This window comes from Orbicella franksi, chromosome 2, assembly GCF_964199315.1.
Source record: "Orbicella franksi chromosome 2, jaOrbFran1.1, whole genome shotgun sequence".
Taxonomy (NCBI): Eukaryota; Metazoa; Cnidaria; class Anthozoa; order Scleractinia; family Merulinidae; genus Orbicella; species Orbicella franksi.
The window spans coordinates 28,827,953-28,848,329 of NC_138146.1; the positions used below are offsets into that span (position 1 = coordinate 28,827,953).

At 40.8% G+C, this 20,377-nt stretch overlaps 2 protein-coding genes across 2 annotated transcripts in view; one reads left to right on the plus strand and one right to left on the minus strand.

Moving 5' to 3' along the window:
• The first annotated feature begins 2 nt into the window (after positions 1 to 2).
• LOC145479139 (uncharacterized) lies at positions 3 to 18,520 on the plus strand. Its single transcript, XM_081457398.1, has 18 exons — positions 3 to 558; positions 802 to 1,160; positions 2,358 to 2,522; positions 2,903 to 3,010; positions 3,134 to 3,259; positions 3,784 to 3,880; positions 4,144 to 4,362; positions 4,889 to 5,268; positions 9,491 to 9,658; positions 9,978 to 10,088; positions 10,297 to 10,413; positions 10,777 to 10,867; positions 11,293 to 11,667; positions 13,410 to 13,520; positions 13,640 to 13,750; positions 14,062 to 14,172; positions 14,264 to 14,355; positions 17,771 to 18,520. Exons 1-18 carry the CDS (start codon positions 435 to 437, stop codon positions 18,416 to 18,418), a joined length of 3,513 nt encoding a protein of 1,170 aa, XP_081313524.1. The 5' UTR covers positions 3 to 434; the 3' UTR covers positions 18,419 to 18,520.
• The window catches only part of LOC145479137 (uncharacterized), a 51,496-nt gene continuing 36,659 nt past the window's right edge, over positions 5,541 to 20,377 (minus strand). Inside the window, exon 2 of the mRNA XM_081457394.1 lies at positions 5,541 to 6,613. The gene's annotated coding sequence lies outside the window, so the exon portion shown is untranslated. The remainder of the gene's footprint in view (positions 6,614 to 20,377) is intronic.

Sequence of the window (20,377 nt, forward strand, 5' to 3'; positions counted from 1 at the left end):
TGGGGGTGCATGCATAGGCCGGTTGCATATGGAAACTTGCTTCATCGTAGCGCGTGGAGGAATTCTTGGAAGAATTCCACCTTGAAAAACTGTCTTAATCTCACCTGTGATAGGTGTCACATTCTGAAAAAACGTGGCGTTATTTCTAAATTTGGAACATATGCTTAGGCCCGTTCCCTTCACAATTTTGATAAGTTAGCCTTGGCATACCCACGTGACTGGGTTGATCAAATCTGATATTCTCGGAACTCGTGGAAACTGTTAAAAATCAATTGTTAATACTCGTTTTTTCCCTATCTGATTTCGTTGGAAGTGTATTTTCTCGCGGGTGCTACCCGGAAAGAAATGAAGAGAATATTGTTTTTGGTCACTTTTTAAAGAGGTCTATAAGGAAATTTTTTAAGACCTTTCGTCAAAAGTGGGAATGACACTTGATGCACGCAAGTTGGAACTCTTGTGGCTGCAGTGCGTATTCTCTCTGCAAAATGAGGTTGTTCCGAGATGTTCAACTATTGACTGTACTTTTGGTTTTGTGCACTCTCTCGGTCTTAGCTGAAGGTAAGACTATTGCAGTATTTTAAACAGCATTCTTGTTTTTAACTTCTTGTGGAGTAAAAATGAAAGCGTGATGTGATCAGATGCATATTTTGAGACATAAAAAAAGTGATGCTGCATGTTTGAAACAAATGGCTGCTGTCAACGTTAACTTCATTCTTGCCTAATAGGAAATAACATGTGCAGGCTACCAGCTATTAAAGACTGATTTATTTATTAATTTATTTATTTATTTTATTTTATGAGGACAAAATCTGGTCCAAAATGGAAAGGTTAACTTCACAGTGGTAAATGGGGACTTCGTTTATTGCACAACCGTGCAATACCCTCGTTCATTTTCTAGCTCTCGAAATGTACGTGTCGTTGCATCGATCAGCCATGGAAAAGAATCACTCAGTGTTCATGATTCGGCAGTTGTGTGGACATCAGACGTGACACAGAGCAGTTTTCGTGTGTGTGTGTTGGAATCGGGTCTTGGTACAAATGGATCCTCTATCGTAAACTGGATCGCGTTTCGAGGCACTCCCTCTGGAATGTTGGACGGCGCCGCCTCCTTCAGTACATTCACCAGTGGTACAAAATGTGCAAGAGTTAACTTTGCACAGGTATGGCTCCTATTTAAATTGATAATCACTAAACGCAAATAATATGCGCATTGTCGGGTTTTTCTGAAAATTTCTTTCGGCATATTTGTGATAAATGGGAGAAAGTTCCTGTTTTTTTTTAGATACATGTCAAATTTAGTCAAACCATTGTGTAAATACATTGCTTTTATTCGAGGTTTTCTTGTAAGCTGGAAAGCAACCATCCACAACCAGCAGTTCTCCATACTGAGAATGTTTCAGAATTATTCAAATCTGGCAAACTTCCTGTTGACAGTGAACTGAAATTGCCATTGAAAAATATCCCCAAGGGATAGGAAAATATCTTTTAATTAATTGGTTCCATTTAGAGTTCACGATTTTATCTGTTGTAAAAAAGACAGTACAACGCTCCATCAGAGTGGGAAATGCCTCTAAATAATGTATAGCTTTATCGTTTCTTTTTGTACGTTTTCTGGGAAATTGAATCAGCAGACTAACTTCTTTGCCAATGTATTTTGAAACATTATATGGTTTTAAAGCGATGAGGTGACTCTAAAACACATAAATTTCTGAAAGAGAAGAGGAGTCTGAAGGAGAGAGAGTTAAATTCATAAATTTATAGTCATGTTTTGGTACTTCTAAGATCCTTTAAGTGAGCTAGAGATTGCGATTATCGTATGGCTGGTGGTTGTCGTTCACGTATAGTCATTTGTGTCTATGCAGGATTATAAATCCCTGTCAGATGATTTCCAAGCTGTTTATTTAACTCTGATCTGACTGGAATTTCTATGCCTTTCTGATTTCGGCCAAACGAAGTCGTTAATGTTTACTGTCAGATTATCGCGTTATTGAGTGCAACATTTGTTAGATTTCATATGTCAACGAGCCCAGAGGGGTTAGCCGATTAGGAAAGAAAAGAATTAAATTAGTCATTTTCCTTTCTGAAAAAGGGTCGCGGGGTTGAAGCTATAAGGCAAGAACGGTGGAATTAAACGTGGAAAATGTATCGAATTTCGTGGTTATTGCGTTGTACCCAGATGTCAGCTGGTTTTCTAAAATACCATGTCACACAATTTAATCATCTCCACTTTTCGTAGCTTTGAAAGCGTGGCAGTTGCTCCTTTTCCTTGCTAAGCACAATGTTTGTAGGCTATGTGAGAACTCTTTGCAAGTTGATCCGAGTGAAAGTAAACAATTTCTTTTTTCTTTCCTTTCCAGCGCTTTTCTTCTGTTCCAAAAGTTCTCGCCACAGTACGTCACTCTGTCAGCAACAGGCCACAGGACGCAATGAATATCTGGATAGAAGAGCTGAAGGAAGATTATTTCAGAATCTGTCTCCGAGAAGTGAAAACATTTGACGGCAAGCATCAGAATTTGAAAGTGGTAAGTTAATCCAATATAGTTTGATTACATAATAGTTGCAGGAGCTTTAGGAGAGGAAAATAAGACACTCGAAAAAAATATCATGGACAATTATGAAAAATACTAGTAGGTGTGTCCGTTGTGCGAAAGAAATTTGTAATCACTCGTAAACTAAAAATAGAGCTGGAATTCTGGAAAAAAACGGCAAAGCTTTGAGTGTCTGTCTTTGTTCCAAGATTTATATCTCCTTATCAGAAACACTTGATCCTACAGCTCATTTCGGATATTTCTCCAATTTTGAACAAGACTTGTTTTTATTCTCTCTTCGTCAGTTTATAAATATGATGGTATTTTTCGACTTTTGATCTGTAACTTACTAACTCAATTTTCTTTTTTTTCAGGACTGGCTGGCATTTGTTCGGGGAGGCGTTCAACTTACATTCCAAGGAAAACTGCAATTTGAAAATGGTGGCGCTCCTCTTGAGCAAAACAATTTCGCATTTTGTAAGGTAAAGCTACCTTTTTTTTTCTCAAAACTACATACAAGTTAAAAGACGAACTTGTTGAACATGGTAAACAGTTTGAACTCGTCCGGTACCATCTCTGATATCAATTGTATTTTTTTTTGACAGGTGCATAATTTTACAGAAGAGTTTTATGCACCTCCAGTTGTCATGGTAACAGCTAACCATCTTTATGATAGCCAGAATGCGTATTCTCACAAACCAGAAAATAATGTCCTTAACGCGTGGATTGAGGTGAGCTGTCGATACCGTAGCATACACTTAACTATCTAAACGAAGTGATCTTTGTTGTCATGAACCAAGATACAAACTAAGGCATTCCAACGAAATGTCATATAAAATATGACGCTTCAATGAGATTTGCATCCACTGAAGACCGCATGCACATGTGATGTTGGTAACTGGTCACTGTAAATTGTTGGAAGAGTTTCAAAAGCATAATTCTTCTGTTTGCATTTGTCACCTCTTGATATTAAGGCTTCGTTTATTTTCTTATTGATTGTACAGACTATTGGAAGTTAAGAGCCTTGAAACTCGCAGGTTCTCCCAAATTAAGTATAACTGAGAGCAAAACAAGAAAGTGATTAACATGAGAATATCGTTTGTTGCGTCTGTATGACATTTTGCTCGCCTAGACCTTGCCAAGTCGAAACTAATACATAAAAGTAGACAGCAATCCTCACTTTTTTGGGAAAGAATTTATGATCCAAGAGTATGAGTTACTAGTCTATTAATTTCAGTTGCTTGTCTGTCAACAGGAAGTAACGATTTCATCCTTTCGTGTGTGTGTGAAAGACTTGGCAGGAATGGAAAGTCGGCACGATCCTGTTACAGTTGATTATGCAGTTATTGGAGGTAATTAAATATTTGACTTCACTTCTACACATGCGAGACAAAAGTCAGTTATAATACTTCTTTGTGGACCATGTTTGAGTCATTTTGCTTAATGTAAGAGAAATAGGTTCGTAAAGCAATGATTTGCTAGAATACATGCCTTCCAAAAACGTTGTTGGAAGGAGGTCGTTGCTCTGGGACTCAAAGACTGCTAAGTTCTGAAATTAAAAGAAACTGCTTGGCAACCCAATAAATTACGTATTGTGTATATATTTCTTTCACAGATCTTGATCCGTGTATCAACGTTTCCTGTAACTACTTCGCTGTTTGTAAGGCATTTGGACCCAGGGATGCGCGGTGTATATGCGTAGATAACTGTCCATCATACGAAGAGCCCGTATGTTCCTCAAATGGAACCACATACGACAACGAGTGCGTGTTCCAGCGAGAAATGTGCCATCTGAAAGCTAACTTCACTCTGTACCATCCGGGTGACTGTACAGGTAATGAGAGTAAATTTACTCTTGATAGAGTTACAAATGACAACCAAGGATACCATTGATCATCTACAAAGATGAAACCGGCTTACATGAAATGTAAAGTTAAAAACAATTAACAGACAGGGCAAACATAAAGTGGTTCTGTCGTTTTTTTCGAATGATCAACTCACTGGGCATGTGCAGAGTCAAAATGTGGATGGAAAGAACTGTTAAGTGTGTTCAGTAACAATTTATCTACAATGCGCTAGATTTTGGTGAAAACAGGGAAGTGAAAGAGTATGTTTATGAGTCTTTCAGAACTGAAAAGGTGTACAAATAATGTTACTAAAGGCGACGTTTGGTTCAGAACTCTTACATCTGAAGCGATCAAATTGTGGTTATGATATTATAAATTGTAAGAGAGAAAGTCATGGGGACCTATCTTTATCATTTTCATAGCTACTCTCACCTATGTTGTCATAGTGCCCTTGAAATTAATAAGCCCTTTAACTAGCATAAATTTGAATTTTTCTGGCACTTTCTTTTCCAGGATTCCCTTCTCAAAAAGGACGTCATCGTCTCCGTCGCTCCCCAAGCTGGGCTGAAGCAGTTTGTGAACAAGTTCCACTAGCTCCTTATGTCTTCTATCCTGACAAACCGGTTCACATACAAGTTTCCGTTAATCACTTCAACTTCTCAGATCCCAGCTATGTGCATGAAGCCGTGGTGCTCTGGGTTGAGGACATCAGAGAGAACAATTTCACGGTTTGTGTTACACAGGCCGGGAGAAATGAAAAGAAAAATGGACAGGAGCTTGCCACAGTGGACTGGTTAGCATACCAAGGGGCCCCTGACGGGGGAGTGTCAGGAAGCTTGGACATGCCAACTTGGTGGACTGGAACAAACTGTCGTGCGGTGTCACTACCTTCGGTGAGATTAGCTGACTTAATACGCCAATCAAAATTACATTTATGTTGTTGTTGTTTTTTTTCTACATAGAACAAATTTTTATTGGAATACACATATCATTTACAATACTAACTAACAATACTTACAATACTGTACTAACATTGCTTTAATTTGATTCCGACTTACACTACTTACAATGTTAATGCAGTTACTCACACCACTTACAATACTAACACTTACACTAATTATATTACTTACAATACAATACGCGTACTTCCGTTACTAACAATATATTAGTAACAGCATAATTAGATTACTTGCGCTACTTACAATTCTTGTTGTTGTTGGCGTCCGTCTGTCTCGGGAGACAAGGGAACTCCGCACCATGATCCAGTTTGCGGTTGAGTTGCAGCGCCTGCTGTGGCTGCACGGGCCAATTGAGGTAGTGCAGTTGAAAGGTTTTGAGCCCGCTTTATTGGCGGGAATAGAGAGTCCAGTACTGAGCACACAGGCTCGGTATACCTGCATCTTGGTGTTTATGGTCAGGATGGGGCAGACATTTATTGCCTGGCGGGCCGTGACCTATGCTGCTTTGCCGATCGGCTTGTTAAGTTCGTCATCCAGGGAGAGGTTGCTGCAGATGTCGGAGTCGAGGTACGTGAAGTCCTCGACTACCTCGAGTGTGAAGATACCGATGGAGATGCTTGGGGTGCTGCTAATGTCTTGGGACGTGATGTTGGTCTTTTTTACGCTAATAGTCAAGCCAAACTCTCTTCACGCATGGGCGAAACAGTTGATGAACAGCTGAAGCGCCTCCTCGGAGTGAGCTGTCAGAGCTGCATCATCTGCGAAGAGCATCTCGCGTATGAGAACCCGTCGTACTTTGGTTTGGCACGAAGGCGGGACAGGTTGAAGAGACTGCCATCGTTTCTGGTTTGAAGATACATTCCGTCCTCTGGCTGGCTGAAGGTGTAGGACAGCAGCAGCGAGAGAAAGATGCCGAAGAGAGTTTGAGTAAGCACGCAACCTTGCTTCAGCCCGCTCTTGATTGGGACGGGGTCCGAGGAAGATCCATCGTACTCGACGGTGCCCTTCATGTCTTTATCAAAATTAAGAGGTGATCATCCTCAGGAGCTTGGGGGACATCCAATCTTCTGTAGCAGACTGAAGAGGCCTTTCCTGCTGACTAGGTCAAAGGCCTTGGTCAGGTCGATGAATGCAACTTAAAGCGGCTGTCTCTGCTCCCGGCATTTCTCTTGCAACTCCTGCTAGGAGAAGACCACGTCAATTGTTGTTCATCCAGCTCTGAATCCGCATTGTGCCTCAGGCAATACACGCTCAGCAAGTAATCGCAGTCTGAACAGGACTACGCGGGCAAAGGCTTTCCCAACAATACAAAGGAGTGAGATTCCACGGTAGTTGTTGCAATCACTCCAGTCACCCTAGTTCTCCTATAGAGTGATAATGTTGGGGTCCCAGGTCTCGTTGGGCACATTTCCTTCTTCCTAGCGCTGCAGTAGCAGCTGGTGCAGGTAGTGGAGGAGAACTGTCTTTTTGCAGCCTTGATGACATTAGGCGGAACGCCACCTTTTCCTGGAGCTCTTCCGCAGGCAAGGGAAGCGATTGCCTTGCAGCGTTCCTCAACAGAGGACGGGATGTCGTGCTCTACTATGACTGGCAGGTTTGCGGTGTCCTCAACTGCTGCATCTGTGAGTATGTTCTCTCTTGAATAGAGCTCCTGGAAATATTCCGCCCACCTGTCCATCTGTTTGCTCCGGTCTTTTATGATAGTGCCGGGAGGCTGACTTCAGTGGCATGATCTTGTTTATGCATGGGTCGAAGGCCTTTTTAATTCCATCGTACATACCATGGATGTTACCATAGTCAGAAGTTAAGCCAGTAGTCGTTGGCACAGTGTTGAGCAAACCGTTCGGCATCGTCTTTGGGCTTCTTGGTTGCAGGGAATGTCTTCTTAGAAGGCTCCCTTTTGTAGTTCAGTGATGAGTGCCATTTCTCTGACCTCTATTGCTGGTTCCATATCGGCAATGCTGGCTTCAAACCAGTCTGGATTCCGCCTTTCTCTTCTGGCCGCAGAGGTCTGGGATTGCTGTTTTGGCAGAGCTGATGTGAGGACGACCCTTCTGCTTTGGCTGTAGACGCACTTTGCATCCAACCAGGGAGTGGGCAGTAACGTGGTCGGGACTGTGGAAGCTACGTGTGACGAGTACGCTGTAAGAAAATCTGAGTGACGATGAGGTCCAGCTGGGGCCAGTGGCGGGATCAAGGGTGCCGCCAAGAAGATCGGCAGTGAGGCTTGGTGGAGAAGAACATGTTAGTTATGCAGAAGTTGTGACAGGAGCATAACCTAGAAGCCTCTGTCCGTTATCGTTCAAATTGTTATGCCGAAGTGGCCGATGAAGCTGGACCAGAAATCGAGGTCAGAGCCCAATCGGGCGTTAAACTTGCCAAGTACGTACAGTTGTCCTATGGCAAGGTTGCCTCGATGGAGATGTCAAGTTCCTTGTAGAACTTGTCCGTGGTCTTCCACAGAAGCCAGAATATTGGAGCGTAAACGCTCAGCAGGTTTACTGGCCCCAAGGAGGCTGGTGGCTGTTGAGGATGCGGACTCTACCACTGGATGGCGCTTCCACAGAGGACCGAAGGAAGTTCCTCACGGCGAATTCAACGCCATGCAGCCTTGGTTCCTTAGACTCCTAACCCTGCCAGAAGAACGTGTAGTCCTGTTCCTTGGGGCTGGCGTTTGAGGCTAGTCTTGTTTCCTGTAGTGCAGCAATGCCGATGTTTTTCTGGAATCATCAACTTGTTGCAGATCATTGGAGAGGCCAGGATATTGTCTTGACATTTCAGCTTGCTAGGCGCAAGATGGGAGATATCTTCTTCCTATCTTTGCCTGGTGCAGGCTTACAGTCTGCTTGTCGGTTTTTTCCTCAACTCCCCCAAGCACGCATTTAAGCAGGCAGATTGTGGTGGGTCAGCACCTAACTGACTGGGCGCTGCCCAGCTTGGAGCAGGCGGTAGCTGACCAATGGGACCACGATGGTCCCTTCCACTGTCGGAGACAACCCGTAGTGCCTGGACCTACGCCAATCGGTCCTGGCTTATAACTCGTAACTGCCTCCTCCTGTGGTGATTCTGTCGCTGCAAACAGCGATACTGGAGTGACCTCTCAAGGGCCCAGGCCTGGATGAAGTATTTGGAGATCCTGGGATGCCCAGTCGTCAGAATTCCCCTCTCGCCCTCACCGATGTAGTGAAAAGGAATGCGGAACGATATATTGGCACCGGCTTGGCTGCAAGAGCTGCCGGAAGAAAGTCGATGCGACTTGCAACCACCTTGGGGGCTCCACTCCGGACTTTTCCTCAGGGTTGACTCCCGAAGCCTTTCCTGTGAAGGGGTATCCTACAAGGCAGCGGAGGTTTGAAATCAGAGTTTACCTTCTCCTAGATGAACTGACTTTCCACGATGACGAGTCCCACCAACCCGAAGCAACTGGTTCAGAGGCGCCTGTGGCCCACCATCAAAGCTTCTCCTCACAGTAGAAGCAGTTCCACCGGGTCTAGAGACTAAGCCTCACGAGCAGACCAGGAGCTGGACAAAGTTGTCTGAGGCCTTTTAAGACGCTCGCCATATGGGAGCATTTTATAAGCAGTGGCGCTTATCTGCACTGCCACCCAGCGCTATGACAACCTTGGACCTATAAGTATATCCTACTAACCAAGCGCTAGAGAGACATGTGAGGTCTGTACATAAAAGACCAAGGGTCGATGTTCTTAATGAGAGATTCCTTACGCTACCGAAAATGTTTAGAAAATACGTATCTCACCGGATCCCAGACAGTAAGAACGCAGATGATCAGTGCACAATTCGTATTAAGAGTCAACCCAGCGTTCACAAACGCGTTAACCTCTTTCAAAAAAAGAAAGATTTGGAAGAAACTGGCCAAAAAGTGTACGTTAGCTCTCACAGAAAAGCAAGCGGCCTTAAAGATTGCACACTGGTAATCATCTGGTTCAGTGTTCACTCCATTACTTAAAGAAGATTTAACCGACAATGGAGCAATCCGATTGTTTCATTTTAGTGGTTGGCCCTCTGAATTAGCTTATTCGTGTGATAAAGCACTGAAGGAATATCTTTATAGTCAATCGATCACAAGAGAAATCCGTCACTGCTTTTTCACTTCACAGAATGCCTAAATCTATTACTTGGTGTTTATATTTCGCAGAGCAAGTTCAAATCAGTACCCACTGTGCTTGTGTCAGCGGAGCATGAAAGGCGAGGTGTGAAACACGATGCCTCCTCTGTGTGGGTAGAAGATGTTACAACGACGTCCTACAAGATCTGCATCAGAGAATTACAAAACTTTGATGGAGCTCACCAAAGCATCCATGTGGTAAGCAGTTTGCAATTATTCATGGTTAACTCAGCGATTTGTATGGCTGTAATGAAGAATATATTCAGTTCTGCGAGGGAAGGGTAATGAAACGATTTAGATATTTCATTCATCTCGATCTCCCCAACCGCTGAACAGGATTGAATAGCTTTTAAGTTCTCTCTTAAAACTTCATTTTCGAGATCGAGAACTTCATTCAACTTGAAAGAGTTCTGCCTTGATAGCAAAATAACTTTTGCTTTTTCTCAAGCTTTTATTCTTGGCAAGTTTGTTCCATCAAGGTGACAATCTGAAAACAACGTTCTATTTGTCTTTAAAGAACTGGATGGCATTTGAAGAGCTTCATCGACCTCTGTTTAGAGAACATGGGTCTATCTACTTTGTTAACGGGAACAAGCCCTCCAAAGAATTCAACTATGCTTTTTGTGAGGTATGTTTCCATGGCCTCAGGTTGTATTTGCTCGCTCGTAAATTGCCTCACACTTGCATTCTCACTCCGCTCAGTAACTCAAGCACACCTTCACTCACCTTAGCCTCCTCCAATTCGCTCCTCTTGCAATCGTTTGGAAATAAAAAATGCGAGATTAATTCTAAAGAAATATTCAGTATACCTACAGGTTTTTTTTTCGTTTCATTAGGATGTTGTCTTTGCGAAGCACTACAACGACTCTCCAGCAGTTTTGGTTTCTGCAAATCACTCAACAAACGGAGGAAACCTTAATCCTGCTTACAACTCCATATCAGCTTGGACGGAGGTAAGATACCGCTTATCTTTATAATATCTAGGCACGATCCACTTGTAAGTTATCGTAACTTATCTTCGCTTTTGTAATGTGTTTGAGCGCATTTGTGTGCTAGACTGAGGGAAATTATAAAGAAATTTACTGAAAGGCAATGCTGATAAAGTTAACAAGACCGAGCACAATCTTTCAATATCAAACGGAGCATTAAGTGGGTGAATAGTACCGAAGTGCAACGTCTGGAAATTGTTGTATCAATTAATGAGGCATGCTTTCTTTGAAATCAATTTTTCTGGTGTTTGGGGTCAGTAACGCTGGTCATTAGGTGATTTTGTGGCTGTAAGACTTGCGTATTGAAGATTTCTTCTTTCTTTGCAGTATATAAACAAGACTGGATTTAGAGCTTGTGTGAAGGAGTTGTTTGTAAACCAGCATGATCCTCTGTCAATCTCATATGCAATCATGCCAGGTAGAACGTAAAGGAAGATTAACGCTAGAAATGAAAAATCGTTCATCATCTTTTGTTCCTTCAAGCTTGGTTGACAGGCACTACGAAAACCGTAGCGCAAGACAAACTAATTTAATCGGGGGCGACACAAGCATAGGCGCAAGAACAGACGCAAGCATGAGAAAATAGGAAATATTGCCCTTATCTCGGGCTTACTATTACTTGAGTGTTCGCTTCACTGTAGACGTACGTGTAAACGAGACTTCAACCCGGCCTAGTTGGACGACGTCTGAGTTTTCATTTTTTTCTCCTTGTAACTACTGAAAAAGGAAACAGCTTTATAGTTACATTTAAAAGAGGCTTTTTTAGGCGATGACAGAAACCCTAAAAACATTTTAACCTTTAAGTAAAGTATGATTTTCTTTGCTTTTTGTCTCTCCGCGAAGATATATGTGAACTGGGCTGGAGTTTCTACAATGGTTTCTGTTACTTCACCAGTGAAACTTGTGAAACATGGTCGAACGCCAGTACAATCTGCAGGAACATGGGCGCTAATCTACCCGCTATTGAAACTCAAGAAGAAAATGTGTATATACAGCACAGACACAATGGTGATAAGGCGTGGATTGGTTTGAATGACATTGCAACAGAAGGATTATTCTCCTGGGTGGATGGCTGTCCAAATAAATTCCGCTACTGGGCCGAGAAACAACCAAACGACTTTAGAGGGGAGGACTGCGTACACACTCTTGGTGCTAAACATGGATACACGTGGAATGACGTGGACTGTTCTACATGTCATCAGTATACTTGTAAAAAAGGTAATAAAACTTAGGCTACTGATACTAACTTGAGAAAAATGCAACATTGTATATCTCCGGTCAAGTTTACTTTTTCAACAGAAATGTGTAGGCAGTGTCTTTGTATTTGCTTTCTCGATTATCTTCGTTTGCTTAAATGTTGTGCTGCTTTTAAATAAGGCACCCCAGTCGAGGATAGGACACATTTCTCATCGACTTGATTCAATGGTTCTTTTATCACTCGACATGGAGGAATTATAAGATCTTAACACAAGTATCAACACTCTAATCTCCAGGGATAGAGCCTTATCGGCATGGACGCAGCGACCATATACGCACGTACCATTTGCATACCTCTGGAAATCCAGATAAAAATATAGGTATATTTCTTTATAGCGGAGCCCATAGCCATATAGGAAAGAAAAGGAAACCCATGAACTGATTTTTTCATGGTTATCATGGCTAGCGCTATTGCTCGTGGGCGCGTACGCACGACAACGACGGAGTCGTGCAAGATCGCGGCCATGCTAATAGGTTGACAGAGACATGCACCCTCGGTTTGTAGCATCCCTCTTTAATATTGGACATCCATGTTAAGGTCAAATGACACCTGTCAAAACAAGGTATCCGCTGACCAGTATCACTTGACCATATCGTGGAATCAAGTTTAGAGCTCATCGAGTTCACGTGTTTTTTGAAGTTGACTGCTGTCCAATTGGTGGTTTTCGATTAAATCGTGGGCTCATGTCAGGTTAGCTTGTAGGCCGGGTTGTTCGGAAGCCGGTTAACGCTAACCCGGGATTATAAAAGTTAACCAAAGTATAATTTTTTTAATGTTTTTCCCTGCTTTTGTTTTGTGTATTTTGAGGACCTTGATCATTCAAACTCAAAACAGAAAGCCAAGCAACGGAAACGGAAAACCTCACCGTAAAGTTACAAAACTCAAATCAAAATTCTCGCATATCCTGGGTTAGCTTAATCGGGCTTTAAACAACCCGGCCCAGGAGCTCCGCTTTTAGGCTTGGCTAAATCTATATATTAGGCGAAAAGCTTCTTTGATAATTCAATAGGCTGGTTTGACAGCCTCAAGTTTCTCCTAGTGCTCCTACAATCAATCATCCAAAAGGCTGAAATATAAACAACATAAGTTACTAAATACTCAACTGTTTCTATGTTTTGATTTATGAAACTGTTTCCTGGAAAGCGCCTGAAATGGCACTTCCGAGCCCTAAAACAATTTCCTGTGTGGGGCCGGGAGGGAGAGGGTGCATGCCCCTAAACGCTGCTAACGGAGACAACATTTATAGGGCCGTTTGGAACTGGCCCCGTCAGGTTCTGTCCCAGGGTCTCTTTGCTTTCTGTCCTCCTTTTTGACCCAGACTTCTTCCTTGCCGATTCGAATTTCCGTCTTCCCTATTAATTTCCTTCAGGCTTTCCGAGGATGCGTAAAGCGCAGGGGAGAAGATTGCTGTTTGATAATGCAGCGTGACGCGGTTTTCTGGATGGGGAGCGGAAATCTGGGACGGTTAAAGCTAGAAAAAAAAATAAAAATAAAAAATAAAAGAGCAAACAAATAAGCTTCCAAACAAATAAGCAAACAGACAATCAAAAGAAGAAAAACAAAGTCATTAATGACACATTGAAAACTTGCATGCCGTCAGCACTGTTGACACATCCAGTTGGTTAGTTAGGTCTCATACATTACGTTATACGCCTGGTAACAGATCAGGTACGAAACTGATTTAATTTTTTGTTGTATCTAGATTACGATGATTGTACTAATACTCCGTGTGAAAATGGTGGAACATGCATTAACGGTAAAGGAAGCTTTCGCTGTGTCTGTCCTCGCAATTACAGGGGAAGCAGGTGCGAGGGTAAGTATCAATCCGAAAATTCATTTTCCGATATATATCTAAAACTTGTTAATGAGTAGGATGGTTGTGAGGCAATCAGGATTAGTCAGAAATTTAACAGAGAAATACTTGCATTACAGATTTTAACTCATGTTCCAGTAGTCCCTGTCTGAATGGTGGAACCTGCACTGATGGAATCAATGGCTACACGTGTTCCTGTCCTTCGTCGTTTCATGGACAGCAGTGCCAAGGTTTTCTTAGAATATAAAATACATAATATTCAGTTTTGATGTTGAGCTAGTTGAACCCCCCCCCACCCCCACCCCCCAAAAAGCAGCAGTTTTTCAACTTAACAATACAGATTACAAAAAATTGGAACATGCCCATGATATCCAAGACTGATCTATATGGACAATCTATCCTTTTGTCCGACCACGTTTGATCAATATCCAATGTTATGCGCATGTTCCTCTTGCTCAAGCTCAAACGTTATCGTGCCTTAAGACCCTTTAGCAGTTAGGGCAAATAAACACTGTTCTCATGTCACATTATCTGTTAACAGAGACAAATGAATGTCAGTCCAATCCTTGTCAAAATGGCGGAACTTGTGTAGATGGAGTCAACAGCTTCACGTGTTTTTGTCCAAGTAATAAAGCTGGGGCAACATGCCAAGGTATTTGAACACTGTCAGAATAGTGATTGTCTCGGAAATTTCTTCTATTCTAATTCTAAAAATGAACACACTCTTTCTTTTCGCATCAAAGCGGAGGCACAGATTTCCTGTAAGAATCATCAGCAAGCTGGACGAAGCTCATCTGGGACTTACTTTTTGAAAGTTGCCAATGCTACTTTCCAAGTAAGTATTTTCTGAGATTTTTCTTAAACTTTGAACAGGTGATTGCCGGCCTTATATATAAACTAATGAAAAACACACAAACCTTTATCTAGTAGTAATTTAAGTTATAAATGTAATCCGTGAGAAACAAAGTATGCTGTTGGCCAATCGAAAAAACTGCAAACATATTAGGGCTTCGTGCTTAAATCTTCGCCGAGTTTAAAGCCTCGTCTACACGAGCAATTTTTATATGTGACAATTTTTATATCACAAATATATTTGATCGAATAGATGACACAGCAAATATTTGTCAACAGTTCATAGTTTAGTGGGCCACTAATGACTTTGGACAGCAGAGAAACGCAGAAACAAGGCGGACCTGCTTAGGTCGCCTCCACTGATTTCCGTTTCGTAAACGGTCGATGCCATTTTTAACGGTCGATGCCATCATTGGTAACCAAGCCTTTCAGAATGGACGATGCCAAAACTGCTTTAGTATAGGCCTGGACAAGGTAGAAACTGGTTTTAATTTGTTGATTGAGTAAAATGCACTCGTCAAATGCTTGATTGTACATATTCACACTGGTTTGCTTGTGGTTAGCTTTTACTTGATGGTTGAGCAACTCTATCATTAATATTTAAGAAAGTCACGTTTTATAATTAAATTTTGCGGAGCTTTGGCGGATCAACCTGGTAGTGTAGTGGTAGAAGAGGGATGTTAGAAACAGAGGTTTCGGGTTCGATACTGGGTGGTTATTTACATTTTTTTTTTCTTTAATTTCGTAGAGAAAAATTCGTTGATAGTTAAAAAATTTCTAAGTGTCGCGAAATTGGCATCGGCCGTTTGCGAAACGGACAACTGCGTCGCCTCCGAAAATCCTCGTGCTTACAGACGTGTTTGTCACATTTTATATGACGAGTCGTCTTTACGAGAAGTGTTTCCGTATGTGACAACTTTTATTTGTCACATAAAAGCTAACACGCCAGCTTTCCAGCAAATATATTAGTCACATAAAAATTGGACAATTTTCCTCATCTACACGAGCAACTAAGAATTGTTTAAAAATTGTCACGTAAAAATTGCTCGTGTAGACGGGGCATAACTGCATGTGTTGGATCTTTTGAACCCATCGAACCCGTCGGACCATCGGACTTTGCCATTGCAACCGCATTCTGAAATACAGGTGAAGCTTAATTTGGTATTTTGTGAAAGAATTTTTTTTTCTGGTTTTGGAACAGCATTGAGGAATTGATATCATTTTAAAATCTGTTTTCATTTTGGATTAACTTCACGTCAATTTTCCTTACTTCTGGCTTTCCGAGAAAATGGTGAAATTCAAGACGACTGATCACACATCATGGTGGACTTAATATTGTAATGTGACATCATGACAAACAAAAAACATTTCATCCTGTAAAATAAGCCGAGTGCTATCTATTCAACGTAAAAAGATTTGGAAAATGTCTTACAACGAAAACCGAAGAGAGTTAGATAGGTGGGGGATTCCATCCAGCCTGTTCGTACCACGGCGGGAATATATGTTTTCTTGTACTTCTAAGGGTTGCATAGAGCGATTTCTAGATCTTTGAGTAATGATTGAAGAATGAAATTCTTGGAAAATTTTTAAATTAATAAATTACGACTTGGTTGCTGCCCCGGAGGCTTAAAAAGATTTTCTCACAACCCTTTAATGTTTTTAATAGCTGTTCGTGTACCAAGACAATAGAGCAGCACTAGCTCTCCCGATTCTCTGGTGACATTTTTCTCAGTGTCATCAAATTAAAACTTTCTCACATATTAAGTGTATATAGACATTTCTTGTTACATTTTTCAGAATTTTTGCAGTTTAAATAGTTTCACTTAAGACTCACATTATCTGCTACTTCCTATTTGTACAATCGTGTAAGTTGTAGTAATTGCTATCCTATAATGGGCATGATAGCGAAAATTATCAAGGCTTGAGTTTTCTGCCGAATGCGAAGTCTGAGGTGTATACTCAACCCTATCAGTGTCGAAACCAAAACCAGTCGTGACTTTGTTGACGTCACATGCGTTATTCGGCGCTTAGTGCGGGTTTTCAGTATCCCCACCGAGTTCTCATTGGTTAAGTTTACGTTTGTTTTGATTGGCTACCTGTTATGAGTGTTTCCTTGTCGCAACTCAGTGGGCCTAATATCTAAATAATTTTTCCTAAATGCGCACTCACGGGGTTACGATAATCTGCTTTTCTATCAGGTGTATTGCTTCTTTTTGCTAAGCCTTGATATGGCAAAAACACAAATGAGGTTCCAGGAAGTATCTCCTTATGAAATAGTTTTCACTAAAAGTGCCACATTCTAACGTCTTCTATGATCTATTACTATCTGCCTTACATAATGACAAGGAAAGGATAAAAATGTTAACGACATTACTTGTCTGTCTGTTGATTGACCATAGGTAAGAACTAATCGAAATGCGAGAATAATTTGACTTATTATATAAAACCGGAATCTCTGATTGTGGTTTGTTTTATTTTTAAAAGTAGGCACCAATGAAATAGTAAACAGAATTAGATCGCTAAATTTCGGGGATTAGCAAATTTGTGACATTAGTTTTAATAGTATTACTGTTTCGGTAATATTTTTATAATAGTTTTGAATAGTTTTAATCAGTATTTAATTTGTGATTTTTACCTGATGAATTGTGATATTAGCGTTGTTTAGTTGTTAGGTTCTCATTAGTTATTAGATGGAATACCTGTAAACTAGCTCTCAAGCTAAGCGTATATCCACGTTAAATAAAGCATTCATTCATTCATTCATTCATTCATTCATTCATTCATTCATTCATTCATTCATTCATTCATTCATTCATTCATTACATACATACACACATACATACTTTATTGTTACCTCCCCAATGGGGCTTTTCAGGAACAATTACTTAAATTACTAAGTTACTAATAACTACACAATCAAAATTAATCAAATTGAAAAAACATTTACAACATTATCTAAACTTTGTAGTCGCGAAAAATACTAAAAATAAATGAAGTTTAGGGAGTATTTACAAAATTGTCTAAAAGCTTATTCTTTAAGATACGTTTAAAAACTTGAACTGAACAGCTTGGTTTTAAAAAGGGGTCTAAATTGTTCCAAAGTCCAATAGTTCTGTAATAAAATGTTCTTTGTCCTGAAGCTGTTTTAAAAAAAGGTATATCAAGCTTTTGGCCATTCCTAGTTGTACGCTTGGTAACTTGCTCGCGGGTAATGAATTGTGACGTCAGATATTTGGGGGCGCGTCCGGAAATGCATTTAAAAGCCATGGTAGCTTGGCGGTAGTATCGTTGGTCCTTCATTGATTGATTGATTGATTGATTGATTGATTGATTGATTGATTCATTCATTGATTCATTGATTCATTGATTCATTGATTCATTGATTCATTCATTATCAGGTTTATTGCGACATGTCAGCAAACGCAGGTGGATGGACTCTGATTGCTCGGTTTTCAAACGCTGACACAAAAAACTGGATGAGAGATGATGCTTACTGGTGGTATGACATCCAGACTTCACAGGGGTCCCCTACAAGCACGTCAAGTAACTATGACATGATATCTGAAGCATTTTGGAGAGTTAAAGGAAGTGAGATTAAAATCACTCGCAGTGACGACAGCTCAAACACTGCTCTCCTTCGTACGTATCCTAACTGCCTAGGTGGAAACGCATTCAGGGGATTTTTGTCCAGTTATGGTAAATTTAGTGAGAGTAACGTTTGGTCAGACGATCGATGTCTTGGAAGCTGTCCAGTGTATTATGGAGGTTTGTATAGCTCTACAGTTGGCTTCAGTCAAGCAAGTTGTAGCAGCAATATTCAGGGAAGCCAACTCATTGGTTTCTGGTGTCAATGGAGTACCGGTGATGGTTCGGTGATGATGATTGGAGGAGGAGGAGGTGGATGTAACCGTGCAGATCATGGTATCGGCATCACGGAATCCGACTATGGAGGGTTTGTGTGGTCACGGTCAGACGAGCATGATTTTGGAGATGAAGCCGGCGGCACACCCACTTCCTCTTACTCACTGAATTTGTGGATTCGTTAAACATAAGACCATTACTAAGTCATTAGCGTAGCTCATGACCTTTAAATTACGCACCTTTTTTGCTTGGCCACGTGGAAAAAAAAAAAAGAAAGAAAACAGAAACGTCCATATTCAAAGAATGTATTGAAGAGAACGTTAATGAAAACTAAATTACTTAATCCCCGCCAGTGATAAGTAATACTTTCGATGTTCATTAGTTTTAAGATCGAGAGTCTACGATTTTTAACGAGCAAGAGTGTTTGCGTGCTCGTGCGAGTTTCACTTTTAAATTTTTATCTGATGTTTTTTTTCGGAGTCAAAATTTGCTCTAACGGAGCTTTTAATGATGCCAGAAATATGTGATATATTTACTGCATACAACAATGATTGTACCAGTTGCAAAACTTAGCAGAACATAGTCCAGTCCTTGAACTCCATCCCCGTTCTGGGTTCAACCCCTACATAAAAGAGCGGTGAGGGGAGAGTTCAGGGGCTGGCAGCTAAGCAGAGCACGACACAACTTTACACTATTCTTTGACTTAACGAGCTCAAAACCGAGCTTTCATTTCGCTTCTTTTTGGTACTTGATGAAATTACTTCTAAAACTATAGTGTTTTGGCTTGGATCGAACGTCGATTTTTCTCATGTTCTAAATCTAGTTTAAATTTGTTCCATATTTTCAGCCTTTAAATCATTTATTTTGCATTAGATCTGGCACCGGCTGGATTTTGAGATGTAACCTAGTTTAAGCCAGTAGAACAGCAGATGGATTAAATTACTGTATCGAACTGTAGCTGTGATTAGCACAGTGCCATTGACAATATGATTGGTCTTTTGTCGTTTTAGAGTTAGTTAACCTTGGTAATTACCATGATTAGACCAGGTAATCAAGGTATTGACTTAAGTATAGTGCAACACGAGGCTGACGAAATCGTATAACGTGATTTTAGAGATATATGTATAGATCTAGCAGCCATTTGACCAGTGAACATATTTTAACGAACCAAATTCCGTTATGCAAGCTAGTTCAGTTCGTTGAAGTAGCATTACATTGCTCGTTCAGTTGTACAATGTGATTGGTTAATTCAGTGCCACATGTTGAAGAGTTTTCAAAGTCCTTGAGAAAGGCAATTAAAAGCTTGGTGTTATTGAGACCAAACGGGAAGTTTACTATAAATATGCTTGGATCATTTAGCGCTATTTCATAACATTTCATTTTAAAAAATAGTTCAATGTAACAGTACAAGTTACTGCCACAGAAAATAATAAAAGAAATGCTCTCATTTAATTTCTGTTTTTAGGCTTGATTTCCGCTAATCTCTCGAGTACACGAGTCGGGTCTACAAGTCCGCGAGAGATCCTTTCTTGAAGAGTGGCTAGTAATCGAACCTATTTCGTTTTAAGTGGTATCTTTTAGGGGTCTAATGAAGCTCGAGCAACTCCCATATTAGTCTCCTTTAGGAGTTAAATTCAGATTTTCCGAAGAGCATCTCTGACCTTTTCATTTTGCTTCTATCACAAAGAACGCTGATCTCATCACAATATAGTTATACATCTTTCTATTTAGTATCTACGACACTGTCGTTCCAACTTGTCCATACTTGTCCCCAGACACAGCTGTCCCTCTTAGCCGGTGGGGTTTTGGCTGGAGGAAAAGGTTGCATTGGAGACACTTGATCTGATTGGCTAGAATCTAGGACTACTTCCGTGGACTCTGGTTTCATTGCCGAAAATATCAACCCTTAAACTGGCTTGCCGGGGGAATTTCCGTGAAATCCTCTTCAATGAAAGATATTAATGCCCTTTTCGTCTACAATTTTTGTTCTGTTTTAAATTTCATGTCTTTTAAGGTCGATAGGAGCTGTAATGGAATGGATTTAGTTGGAGAAAGAAAGGCAGTTCTAGTTCAACTAGTAGATATTTTCTGGAACGGAGCTTACATTAAATTAGTGAAAGTTTTTGTCCAAGAATCTAGCCAAT